The following is a 14,387-nucleotide window of genomic DNA, read 5'->3' on the forward strand; positions in this document are numbered from 1 at the left end:
TACAGATGTGCTGGAGACTTGAAATTAATCCTTGGATTAATTTCGCACTTTTAAAGTATTCAAAGGTTTTAGTTCGTGCCCTTTATAACTTCTTTTGACGAATTGGCACAAAAACTGTTCTGTATTTAGATATAGCCTAGATGAAAGTACCGTAGGACTCTGTCTTGTGTAGGGGTTAGTATAATGGTTTTCTCATTCTATTCTATTCCAAGCTCTGACAAGAATTTAAAACTCGCTTAAAGGTCTATGACTCAATCTTGGAAAAAACTTTGAGGTGTTTTTGAATTTCACTTCCATTCATCTCAGAGGTGGCTTTCATGTTTCTTCAGAGTGGTGTCCAATATACAGTTCACGGCAACTTCTTTCCAGTTCCTAGTATCAATCAATGACAAATACACCCGTAAGTGCGACTGTTACATTCTTCACATACTCTAACTTAACGGGATTGTAGACGCTAATGTCGCTAAAAGCAGCAGCAGCAGCAGCAGCAGCAGCAGCAGATGCAGATCAACAATAACAACAACAACAACAACAACAACAAAAACAACAACAGTAATATTAAAATTGAAGTCCCAAGGTCACTAGAGTAATAACGTGTACCATGGGAAAAGGAAATTGAAGTAAAGTGGATCATTCCTAGACTTCAAAGTGTAGTTCTCAACCCCAATTTCAATATGATAGCACTTCATTTCAAATTCTTAGGTACATCTAGAAGAATACTGGTATTTAGTATCTAAATGACTACTACGTTCCCCAGTCTAGCCCAAATTAATTACAAATACATATATCAGTTCGAGCATCAAAGCCACACAAATTATCACACAGACCTCACGTTCACTAAGTGCACGGGATGGATGACTTGTGTGTATAAGCCCGTTACGTGAACCAACAAAATTTACAACCGTCAGAATTTTAGGGAACGTTTTTATTTATATGCTTGAATTTAATGCAAGTACATCATATTGATACACATGCATATTTACAAATGTTACGAGCAATGTAACTCGTAGAAATTACAAGAATGGTTGGAAAGGTCTAATGAAGTAACTGAAGGCGTTATTAATTTTGTTAATGGGTTTGACAGATTCTCTTACTTACACCTGTAAATTTCATCAGTACAAGATTAATTATACACATAAATCGTCCTTAAGATTAAATTTACTTCGATACTTTTGCTTCGGTGAATAAGACAAGAGGCAGCAAATGCTGAATACCAATGTCGCTGTATATTTACACATTTCATTATGTTATAAAAAGTAACATTAATTTTCTTATTTATAGTTTTAAGTATTATTTTATTTGCTCAGTTTCACAAGATCGTCATCGCCATCATAGGTACCAATTTGCGCTATCTGTTAGGTACATATTATTGAGATGACTTTCTAATAGAAGTTACTGCTTGGTGTTCCTCCATAAGTATCCTTCTTCTTGTTTACATTATTTTGTCTTAATTTACTGAGATGAGATATTTGTCTACTTTAAGAACTATTGAAGAAACGTGTTGGTCAATTGAAAAGCTCCTTCAGTTTATAATTGCCTTCTTTTTTTCTCCTGATTGCAGGAGGATGATGTGAATCTGGCGTCGTCTACCCTCGTGACGGAAGGCAAGGCTCCGGTGGACGCTGTGGGTATTGTCATCTCGTATTCGGTTCGTGTGAAGCTGAATTGCGGCACGCTGGGAGGAGAGCTTGTGACAGATGTACCCTTCAAGCTGCTGCACCCCGCGCCAGGTGAGATCAATAGTCCTCGGTTTATATCGCACCGTTAAAGACGATCGCATCTACACTTTTATGGAGTTCCAGATCGAGAAATTTTCTTCTTTTTCGCACATGTATTCACCGTCAGATGAAATAACTGATAAGATGAGCTAATTCATTGCTTGTAAAAAGCGATTGATTTCAATTTGCCGCTGGGATAAGATTTCCATTTTTACTTATTTCAGAAAGGCTCAGCCTGCTATTTAGATTAGTAACTCCAAGCACCCTTTACGAGGCCGTTTAACATTTTGTTTCAGGGCAAAAATTAGACTCTTTGGAACTATTAGAACTGATAGTTGTTGACGGGGCGTTAAAGGCATATTATTGCAATAATAATAATAATAATAATAATAATAATAATAATAATAATAATAATAATAATAATAATAATAATAATAATAATAATAATAATAATAAGTAGTAGTAGTAGTAGAAGTAGTAGTAGTAGTAGTAGTAGTAGTAGTAGTAGTAATCAGCCCCGTGGTGTAGGGGAAGCGTGGCTGCCTATTGTCCGAAGGCCCTGGGTTAGACTCCCGGTCATTTTAGGATTTAAATTCTAGTCTGAAGGCTGGAACAGTGATCATTCAGCCTCGTGAGACCAATAACTGAGGAGTTGTTTGGTATGAGAGGCAGCGAACTCGTTTTGGTAGGCTAGGACCCTTAATAGACTGTTGCGCCACGAAGTTGTTTGTTTTGAATCGTTATCACTAATTGGTTTTTAACAGTTATATTACCATGGTGAAAGCAATTATCACTTGTCTGCAAATTGGCAAAATGTAACTATTAAAAATACAGAGAAAACGACTTTCCTACCGCGAATTATAGGGAATTCAGGGGTTAAAAAGTGTCTGAAAATGATCTCGCTGATTTACGTTTTGGCCCAATCCTGCCAAGCAAACAAGCTTGTATTTTTTTACGTGACTGTTGGTACCGTGATCATAGACAAGATGTCAATTTTTACGTGAAATCCTAACCACAGGGACATGAATTTTACATTTCAAAAATCCAACAGGCGTTGGCCGGGGTTCGAAACATGGCTGCCGTGTCGAGAATTCTATCGGCTCAAAGACAGCTGGGAGAGAAAATGTGTGATCCCTGCCATAAGTTCTGCTTAGTCCTAGGCTGTAGTAAACCGTCCATTTCTTATCATTCACATGATCTTGGAGAGGCCTAGCAAGAAATAAATTTAATAATAGCTACTTAATCGTGGTATCAGTAAGTGATAAATGAATAATTAAGTGTGATTGTTGATCTTGGAGACTCCAGTAAGATACTTTCTCTCGGCGTGCTGCTGGTTATTGAGCTGTTTTTTTTTTCTTTCTGTAAGCCGCCCCTCCTGCCAAACACCCTTCTTTCTTCCACATTTTAGACATTTTATATTGGTTTATCTTTAGTCACATATTGAATTCTCTCCATCTCCAGTTTGTTTCTTCTTTTTTTCTTTTCTATTTTCACTTAAAGAGGATCTCTTTGAGTTATTCTCGGAACATCGCGAAATAAAGTACTATCATTGAAGAGAAACTGGCACTGTATCAGACTGCCGTTCTGCTTCCAGAAGTACTTCGTTGCTGATGTATCACTAATTTTGATCAGTTTGGGCGGGAAGAATGTTCATTAAAGGATTAATGATTTAATAATAAAGAAGCAACTTTTGTTTATTGTTTTGTTTTCGATTTAGATTAGAAAAATCCTAAAAATTGACAGACATTCATGTACGCCTATAGCGACACTATAATTTCTAGAGACTAAATCTCTATCAATTATACCGATGGTCTCATCCCATAGGTAGAAATGGTGAAATGGTGATCTAGACCTGTGGTGGTGATAATTATTGTTTCAAGGGGAAGTACAACTAGGTATGTTTACGGTTGAGTCTCCAAACCTTTGTGTTATTGCATATATTTTCGTTGTTATTCTGAGGTTAAACGCAATCTTCTCGTTTGCGAACACTAAAAAAAAAAAAAAAAAAGAATTTGATGGGTTAAAGAAGTAGAAGCACATAGCTCGACTCCATAATGCCAATTTTGATATCAAAGCTCTTTCATAATGTCCGCGACTCTCAGTTTTATGCTTTATACTTATCAACCACTGGCAGTTACTCGCGGCTTCGCTCGCTCGGATTTCGTAATTTGATAAAAGTAATCGTTCCTCGGTAATGACTAAGACATTATCTGAAAATAAAAATAAAAACTCAACGAAAAATTGCGTTTCACCTGGCCCAGAAACTCTTTGTAAACCACGCTTGTGGTATTGCCTTTTAGGGCTAAGATGACCATGCGACATAGAACTGTACATGTGAGAAACAGTCTTCTCTCAAGTCGAAAAAAGCAAAAAAAAATGTTTCTTTATTTTTAAAGCAGATTCCAAATACTTATTTCCACGCCTGTAACATCTTCAGTTTTTGAGATATAAGTATACCCATAAAACAAATTCAACCCCTTTAGCAGTCCTTCCCCCCACCCCCACCTCCACCTAAGTGGATTATCCGAAAGCAAAAAATCGTGTTTCTTTATTTTTAAAGGAGATTCCTGATTCAATTTTCACGTCTAAACATCTTCAGTTTTTGAAATCTAAGCATCCTCACAAAAAACTCTTTTTCTACTTCTTTTCACCACCGATAAGTGTCTTTTCAAAAACAAAAAACTAAAAAATACGCGTTCCTGTACTTTTAAAGGACTTTCCAAATATCAAGTTTCTTGTCTGTAACATGTTAAGTTCCTGACATATACTGTAGATATACCGGTGCTCATTTTAAAAATTCACCCGCTTTTTCAATTTTTTTTCAGCCTCTTAAGTGGATTTTCCGAAAACAAAAAATATGTTTCTTTATTTTTAAAGGATATTCAAAATACCAACTTACACGTCTGTAACATCTTCAGTTTTTGAGATATAAGTATCCTCTTATACAGAATTCAACTCTTTCTTTACTTATTTTCACTCCACCTCCCAAGTCGATGTTCCGAAAACAAACAAAAAAATACGTGTTACATTATTTTTAAAGAAGATTCCAAAAATCAGTTTTCACGTCAGTAACATCTTTAGCTTTTATAGATATAAGTATCCTCATACAATGTAATTCAACTAATTTTTCAATTTTTTCACCCCCTTAAGTGCAGTGTTCAGAAACAAAAGGAGACGTGTTTCTTCATTTCAAAGGACATTCCAAATACTAATTTTCACGTACGTGACACCTTTAGTTTTTTTTAGATAAAAGTATCCTCATACAGAATTTAACTAATTTTTCAGTTCATTCATTCCCTGCCCTTAAGTTTATTTTCTGAAAACACCATTTCTTTACTTTGAAAGAAGATTCCAAATACAAATTTTCATGTCTTCAACATCGTCAGTTTTTGAGATATAAGTGCCTTCATAAAAATAATTCAACTCCTTTTTCATCCCACCCCCGTTAAGTTGACCCCCTCCCCCAAAATACGTCTTTCTTTATTTTTAAAGAAGCTTCCAAATACCGATTTTCTCGTCTGTAACCTTCAGTTTTTGAGATATAAGTATCCCCATAAAACGATTCAAAGTTTTTCACTTCCTTTCACCCACCCCTCTCAAGTGAATTTTCGAAAACAAAAATTAAATACGTGTTTCTTTATTTATAAAGGAGCTCTCAAATACCAATTATCATGACTGTGACGTCTTCAGATTTTGAGATATATGTGACCTCATAAAAGGAATTCAACTCCTTTTCAGCCCCCCTTCACAAGTTGACTTCCCCCCCCCCCTCCAAATGCGTGTTTCTTTGTTTTAAAAAGAGATAGCAAATACCAATTTTCACGTCTGCAACATCTTTAGTTTTTGAGATATAAATATCCTCATACATATGATTCAACTAATTTTTCAGTTCTTTCACCCCCTCACTCCCCTCTCTCTCTCTCTTAAGTGTATTTTTCGCAGACAAAAATACGTATTTCCTTATTTTAAGGGAGATTCTAAATACCAATGTTCACGTCTGTAACATGTTCAGTTTTTGAGATATTAGTATCCTAATAAAAATAATTCAACCCTCTTTTCAGTCCTTTTACCCCTCTCCTAAGTGATTTTCCCAAAACAAAAACTACAATTATTTTTATTTTAAAAGATATTAAAAATAAACATTTTCACTTCTGTAACATGTTAAGTTTTTGAGATATACCGTAGATATGTTCATTTTAAAAATTCATCCCTTTTTTAGTTCTCCTTAAGTGGATTTTCCAGAAACAAATTATCTACTCGTGTGTTTCTTTACTTTTACAGGAGATTCCAAATACCAATTTTCATGCCTGTAACATCTTCAGTTTTTGAGATATAAGTATCCTCATGAAAGATATGCAACCCTTTTCTCACTTTTTTTTTATCCCCTCCCCTAACTGGATTTTCCGAAATAAGAAAACGCATGTTTCTCTAATTTTAAAGGAGATTCCAAATACCAATTTTTATGTCTGTAAACTTTAAAGTTTTTGAGATATAGATATACTCATTTAAATTCACCCCCCTTTTCATCCTCTTAGCAATGAATTATACAAAAATCCTCCCATAGTGCGCACCTACACTCTAATATAAATGTATCCCGAAAATTTAATTTCTTTATGTCCAATAGTTTTTACTCGGCGATGATGAGTCAGTCAATCAGACCATGTTATTTTACTTTATATATATACATACATATACAGTAGATAGGCCTATCTAAAACTGGTGACGTTCAGTTCGACTTCTTTAGATGCCTCGGCGTTGACGCGAACTTTTTAAGCATGAAGGCAACTACCATATTAATAACATAACAGTGTTCGAACACCGTATACCATGGGATTTTGAAAATTAAGCGACATCCAACGTGATCAGTACTTGGGTGGATGACTGTTTGAGTGACCACCAGCTATCGTGTAGAAAAAATAAAGCTAGGTCATTCGCGTAACAGCAAATTCATAAAAGCCTTCTTGACGGTAGAAAACACATCCATGCGGCAGAAGATAGTTCCTAATCTACGATTATTCACATGGCGTTCCAGAAAGAAAGTGCATCTTTCCGGGAGTGAGACTGTAAAGGTTTATTTATATCATATTAAACCAAGTTATCTCTATCCTAAAATGAGTAGGTATCTGTATACACAACTGATAAATCGGAGAGGTTTTACTGATACTTCAATTTCGTACACAGTTTAATATGTTCTAGATTTAAAATTATTTGAATTAGAATAGAATTTATAACAGGAAAAATACAGTTACTTGAGAGCCATTCTAAACAAATTTAGAAGTCCCTGTTTAGCGGACCAAATTTGGACACCATTATTTAATTAATAGAGTTTCAATTAACATTACATTTAATATATTTACAAAGCATTCTATAATTTTCAACTATTAAAAAGGTTCTTTTTACTATTTTTACTATTCCAACTCGGGTGTTTGAGGGCTGGGGAGCCCTGACACAGTCCTGTATTTGGCCAGGGATGAACCCCCACTACTCTCTATCGCTACGGTTACGGTGACGTAAGAACGCACACACTGGGTTGCTGACCTTGTCTTTATAGCCAAGAATACAAATCATCTATGTGATTTTAAGTGCTTTTTTTTTTAAAGAAAAAAAATGTGTTGATTGGTGTCATGTGGGATAGAATTCGTGCTTATAGGATGGAACTTTCACTGTTAGAAAAACAATTACAGGAGAAAGATTTTGAAGAATTTCCACCTTTAAAACCATGTAACTTGTCCGAATGTAACACTGTTACTAACTGTGAAGCCCGACAATGGTTTATAAATATAGAAGACATGTCGTCTGAATTGAGAATTTTTATGACACCTTTTTTTTTGGTGTAAACTTTGAGCAGGCTCCATTCAAATATCAAAGAGAAGTGATAAGACTTCAGTAAAACACAATTTTGAAAGATATACACTATATTACAATATTCCAGACGGCTTCCTTGTATTTTACAAGAACTTGGAACAAAAAGAGTTTCCGTGAATCCGCGCATTGGCATGTAAGTTAAATCAATTACTATGGCTGTACATACCTTTACGATCACACATTTTCAGTCATGAACCTTAATAAGAGTAAAAGTAGACCATGCTTGTCCGGTGTTGCGTTGGAAGCAGGGTTACGCATTCATTCTGCTCAAACAATTTTCCCTGACATCACTAAGTCACTGAAATAAAATACATCTCAGATGTCGTCCTAAATGTAGAGGAAAGGGAAATTTTATTTTGATGTATTTTTTTAGAGGCTGACTTGTAATTCTTGAATTCTTTCTGTGTTTCATAAAATGTTCTGTCCATACACCTCACTCCTATCCGTCTCTTTCCACTCACTTGCTAACATATCATTCAGCCCTAACAAGAGCCAAGCTGAGGGCTGCCCACTTGGAATGGCCTGCATTGGTAGACATAGTCCATCGCTTCTCCAGAGCACAAATGATTCAATATTTGTCTTGTTCTGTCTCAGGCTCTGCTGAACGAGAGAAGGCTAATGCCCTGAAGAAGTCAAAGAGCATTGAGCGTACCCGCTACGAGAACTCGTGCTATGCCGCCGATGATGATGACAATATTGTCTTCGAGGACTTCGCTCGCCTCCGACTGAACGAGCCCGAATAAACAGGGGACATTTTCCTGGTCCAAACAGAGTACTGACGTAAGATCATCCTCATATAACCTCACCGTCTATACAGAGATAGATTTATGGTCGAGATCGCTAAGGAGCAGCTTTATCACGCGATCTCGACTAGAAACAGACTTTACTATCAAATGTCTAATGCTATATTACTGTCTGGCTAGATATGAACGATAAATACTACAACAGGAATAAAAATCAGTCTAAAATTTTAAAACATTAGTTTTTCGGATAAAGGATGTGTTATCTATATCATCCTTTGCCGAACAACTGTGTTTTATTATTCCACATTTCAGTTTCACTTAGTAAAAGGAATATTCTATCATACGTGTAAATATGTAAGCATGCTAAGACCAAGATAAGAACATCACTTGCTATACGGTGTATTTGTATCACGCTAACAAAAATGTAGATTGGAATTTCAGAGAAGTTTTCCGTCCAATATTTGAGATTAACTAGACAAGTGCACCGTTAGTTATTAACTGTATCACTTCTCTTATTTGTATTTTGTCCACATCTAGTTCATGGCTGTATAAAGATAGGCGCGAGAGAAGTCTATAAGAGGATGACTTACCCAGTGTGTACAGACTTCACTTTTTATTCTTTGTCTAGTAGCTCATCCCATCGGTTTCTAACAGGACTTGACAAAGAATAAATGGCTTTGTCTGAGCTGAAGTTTTGGCTAGGTTTATGTAGTAGCCTATTGGGAGTTTACCTCTTCTTAGGAGCAATGTGGATCTTATAGAAGTTACAGGCCCTGAAGATAACAGTGTTATAATTTATGTGAAGAAGTTAATCTCATATTTTTATAGCTATAAATGTTCTGGTACTCCATTTGTATGGAACACTTAAACTTCGCTAAATATTGCTGTTCACTGAGTACGAATAAAAAACCACGTACTTTTAATAACAGTAATAGTAATCTCAGTCATTCACAGTGACTATTTCAAAAACTATTCCTTACATCAGAAATAAAGATTATAATTATCATCTTCCATTCGTAGTTCATAACTTAAGAAGAACTTTTTACCATAAAATACAATGTAGACTATTACATACACTCCATAATATCGCAAGCACCGTCGTCAAAAAAAAATATATATATATATAACAGCACTAAGTACATTATTAAGAAGTCCTGCTCTTGTAGTATGAAATCAACCAATAAATTCTGAAATTTCGCAGTTAGCAGCAGGAGAATACGAGAAAAAAAGAGATTTTAAAGGGTCTAAGTAAAAATTATAAAAACATTAAAAATAGAAAAAATATTTTAAAATAATAAAAATGTGAAAACTGGACGATAAGTTTTAAAAACATTGATCTAAGCAACATTTCTCTATCTCCCGTTGCCATCAAATGAAACTCAAGAAAGCATAATACAGTCTTAAGCAACGGCGAGCCGTAACTTTAACATTTAGTTTGTTTCATTTAAATAAACCCTCGCCAGAAGTGACATATCTGTGTATTGTAAATAGAGGCGCTTTATAGAAAAAAAAATCCACAGTTAAAATTTAACAGAGAATGCGATGTCTATAGCTGCTCGTAGACAAGACTTACCAGGTCCTATAAACAATCTCGGTGAATGTTTTGGCTATACATAATTTTTTTATAGCTGTGGTTCATTTCGTGAAATAATTTTTACATTAATAATAATAAGTTGATGTCGACTTGTTTCTCTGTATCCTAGTTTAAAGTAACCTTGTTTGAAACAATTGTATTCAGTTCAGCTACCTTGTGTTGGTGTTGTATTTGTACTTGTTTTCTGTACGAAATTGGTTCTCTTATGTATTTTAAATTTTCTCAAATAAAATGATTGATCAGAAGCATGACTTTTGTTTCTTATTTAAATCACACTTCGGGTGCAATTTTGCAGTCTAAACACGGAACTTCCTGACGTACGAGTATGAATAACATCGAATTTGTGGATATTTTCATCAGGGGAGTGTATACCAAGCAACTTCGGTCTCAAACGACCGGTTCTTGAAAGCTTTCCGAGTCCATAGTATCAGTTTTCACATACATACATACATACATACATACATACATACATACATACATACATACATACATACATACATACATACATACATACATACATACATACATACTGAACCCATAAACGGGTTCAATACATACTGTGCCCTTTTCAAGGCTTATGTGTGCAATACATACATATTTATTATAGACTATATTCAGAGTTCAGCCTCCAAGGTTTTCTGAATGAATTATTCGCCAATGTAACTAGCTCTGTGGCCTCTTTTTGTTCCTTACCTCTTATCATTCAGCCTGTTTCCAGTCATTCAACCTGATCAGAAATGAAATGAATGAAGCCTCCATCTAGTGGCAAGGATAGGAATTGTGCCGGTTGCCGAAGCCTGTCGCTCTCCTCTGGGCAATGCTTAGTGACGGACAGACAAAATAATATTGGAGAGTGTCGCTGGAATGAAAGATGTCAGGATAAAGCGGAGTACCCGGAGAAAAACCTGTCCCGCCCCCGCTTTGTCCAGCACAAATCTCCATGGAGTGACCGGGATTTGAACCACGAAACCCAGTGGTGAAAGGTCGGCCCGCTGCCATCTGACCCACGGAGGCTTACCTCTTATCATTAAATAATTAAAAATACAGTCTGACCATCGTCATCTTGGTCTCCATCTGTTTCTTTTACTCTCCTAGGTAACCCACTCTCCTCCATTCCCCTCACATTCCCCGACCACCTAAGCCGATGTATACAGACAGCTTCATCGAGTTCATTCTTAAGTTAGCATTTGTCTCCTCATGCCAAGACCCTCCTGCCATTGTTCCTACAGGTTTGTACCAGCAATCGCTTTCACTACCTTCATGCCTGTTATTTCCGACTAATGATGAGATCCTGAGTCCTTGAGTGCACCCAGTCTTCACTTCCATGCTGAAAAACAGGTCGATGTAAAGATAATTTCGTCCGAGTGCACATTTCTTATATAACGTCGTTGATCGGAATTACGAAGTTACGTCATTACCTTTCGATTTCCATTACTATACTAACATCCTGGGAGAAAATACATTTTAAGTACTTCAAATAATCAATATGTTCTAGTTCTAATATCACTCACCCCAGGGAATAGAAAGATAAGTAAAATAATTAAAATTCTTAGGGGAAGCATCTTTATGTTTTTAAATAATACGAAATCACCGATTCACCGAATGTTGTCAAACCATTCTGCGTTATATTAAATATATTTTTAAATAATGGTCCTGGTTGGATTTCGTTTAATTCAAAAAAATGAATGAAGTATCTGTTTTGGATCGTGAATGAAACTCACTTTTCCTATATTATGTGGACCAGTAAAAACCAAAACGTGTAAGTCAAATTTGTGTATTGTTAGCTAGTAAAATTCAGTTCTCTTCAACAGAATCAGCTGTGTAAATTCACTGTCAATAATTCATTTATAAGATAATAATGTCCACGTCGACAATAAAAAAGTATAACACTTAAGGGAAACTGACTTATCTGATTGTAGCCACTTTTAACAATGTTCAGAATATTAACAAGATAACTCAACTTATCTGGTTCTTACCAGGAACCGTTTTATATTCTTGAATAATCTGGAATTAACATTTGGCTATTTCTTCAATAATATGACGAAATTACTTATCTTGTTAATGTCAAAGAATAGACCTTAGTAAGTTACTGCAAATATATATACTTGTCTTGTTTTTTTTTCCCCGGGATGAGTGATATTTCCTGTTTGACGTACAATCCTTGTTCGCAACTGATTTTACTTCACCGAGCTCGATAGCTGCAGTCGCTTAAGTGCGCCCAATATCCAGTATTTGGGAGATAGTAGGTTCGAACCCCACTGTCGGCAGCCCTGAAAATGGTTTTCCGTGGGTTCCCATTTTCACACCAGGCAAATGCTGGGGCTGTACGTTAATTAAGGCCATGACCGCTTCCTTCCCACTCCTAGCCCTTTCCTGTCCCATCGTCGCCATAAGACCTATCTGTGTCGATGCGACGTAAAGCAACTAGAAAAAAAAAGAAGATTTTACTTCAATCTTGGAAATAATAATTTTCTCATCATACTCGCTGCAACTTTTTCAAAGAACCAAGATAATAGACTGCAGACTCTCAGCACAGTCTGCCCTTTTCATTTATACATTCCCAGGAAAATTTGTCTTCCGTTACGTAAAAGAATCGGCTAATGACAATTTTGCATCCATATTATCAACTGGTTGACGGGCGCAGCTTGTGATCACGGTTTTACGATCTAATGCGGGTATACTCTATCGGCTTTCAAGAGTGATGGAAATGTGAGAAATCCATGTCGACAGAGTGTATTTACTTGCATACTATGAAAATATATTTTTCAGAGAAAAATTCCAGGGACTTGTTCCACGAAGCTCGTGAACTAGTAAAACTATTCTCCACTCTAGTATTAGTTGCTTATAAGTCTTAAATGAGCGTGAATTACCACTTACTAGTGCAGAAGACTGGTATTAGCAGTGTTCTGTTACATGAAATATTTATTCTTGTACTGGTGCATATTGTTTGCTACTGAGAGTCTACCCATGAGTCTTGAGTAGTGAACTGAGATACTAGTGAAATACTTTAAGTTAGGATTGGGTGCTGTCAATTAAGTTCCAAGTCTTATTTTATTATGAAGTTTAATTAATTTTACGTAACCGAGCGAGTGGCTGCGTGGTTAGGATTATGTAGTTGTCAGCTTGCAATTGGGAGATAGTCGGCAGCCTTGAAGATGTTTTTCCGTCGTTTCTCAATTCATACTAGGCATATACTGGGGATGTACCTTTTTCAACGCCACGGACGCTTATTTCCTACTCCTGGCCCTCTCCTTTCCCTCTATATTACCATAAAAACTGTCTGTGCGACGGAAAGCTAATTGTCAAATATATATATGTTACGTACTTATAATATATGTGATCTAGTAACTCTGATTAGTTAACGGCAGAAGTATTGAGAATACGCACAGTAGGAAAGATATGCAGAACGCTGACGACAAAGGAGAAAATAAACAATTAGCGAACGTAGAGCAGCGGTTGCAGAATCCTTTGTCATATTTTAGAGATTAATTCAAACTTACTTTACATTAAATAGTTCCTTTAAACAGTTGGCTGATATAAATAGATCACACCGAACGAGTTGACTGCGGGGTTCGAGGCGTATCCTTGTTAGTTTGCATTCAGTAGATAGTGGGTTCGAACCCCACTGTCGGCAGCTCTGAAGATGATTTTCCGTGGTTTCCCATTTTCACACCAGGCAAATGCTGGGGCTGTACCTTAATTAAGGCCACGGTCACTTCCTTCTAACCCTGTCCTATCCCATATTCGCCATAAGACCTGTCTGAGTCCGTGCGACATAAAACAAAGCAAAACAAACTAGACAAATTATTATTCAATACTTGATTCACAAACATAATTTTCATTCAGTGTGTGATTAATCAACAAATATATTTAATGTACATTGTTTAAAGTGCAGCACTGTTACTTTGTTCTGATAGCCACAAATAATGAGCTTGCATGTTATGTGAATTAAAATATATACCGTGTAGACAAAATCGCATATAGCCCAAGGAATAATACATATCCGTGAAACACTCTTCTATATTATTAGCTACAGTTGCTACACTAGTAATTTTTACAAGTGTCTGGTGACAGAAAGTTATTCGACTTTACCAGTGTTGAATAAGTATTAGTGAAATAGATCTTATTAGAACTGGTAGAATCGTTACTAGTGTCTAGTAAACTATTTGTTCTGTGAAACAGGGTCCCGAAGAGTGGAATCCCTGAGGTAGATACACATACCTTCGTTAAATGAGAACTGAACAGCACAACTGTTCTGACGATCCCTGACTGTTGATCTAGCAAGAAGACTGAAGATGTTACTCTGGTTTGCGGCCTCTCTCTCTCCAACTAGTTTGTCCGGTAGTCCTCAATAACTAATTTACCGGGCTTAGCGACGTTTGGCATTGGAAGAATGAAATCACAGGAAATTTCAACCTGGATGGGAAGGATGGGGGTCAGTAAGGGCAAGGGAAGATGTCCTTTTTA

General features: G+C 36.2%; 1 protein-coding gene across 1 annotated transcript in view; it reads left to right on the forward strand.

The window, feature by feature from the left end:
- Arr2 (arrestin 2) overlaps positions 1–10,171 on the forward strand; it is a 28,464-nt gene extending 18,293 nt beyond the window's left edge. Inside the window, exons 7-8 of the mRNA XM_067135119.2 lie at positions 1,562–1,730; positions 8,178–10,171. Of these exons, the coding sequence (XP_066991220.1) occupies positions 1,562–1,730; positions 8,178–8,326 (318 nt within the window). The 3' untranslated portion in view covers positions 8,327–10,171. The remainder of the gene's footprint in view (positions 1–1,561; positions 1,731–8,177) is intronic.
- The last annotated feature ends 4,216 nt before the right edge of the window (positions 10,172–14,387 follow it).

Source organism: Anabrus simplex, chromosome 1 (genome assembly GCF_040414725.1).
Source record: "Anabrus simplex isolate iqAnaSimp1 chromosome 1, ASM4041472v1, whole genome shotgun sequence".
NCBI lineage: Eukaryota > Metazoa > Arthropoda > Insecta > Orthoptera > Tettigoniidae > Anabrus > Anabrus simplex.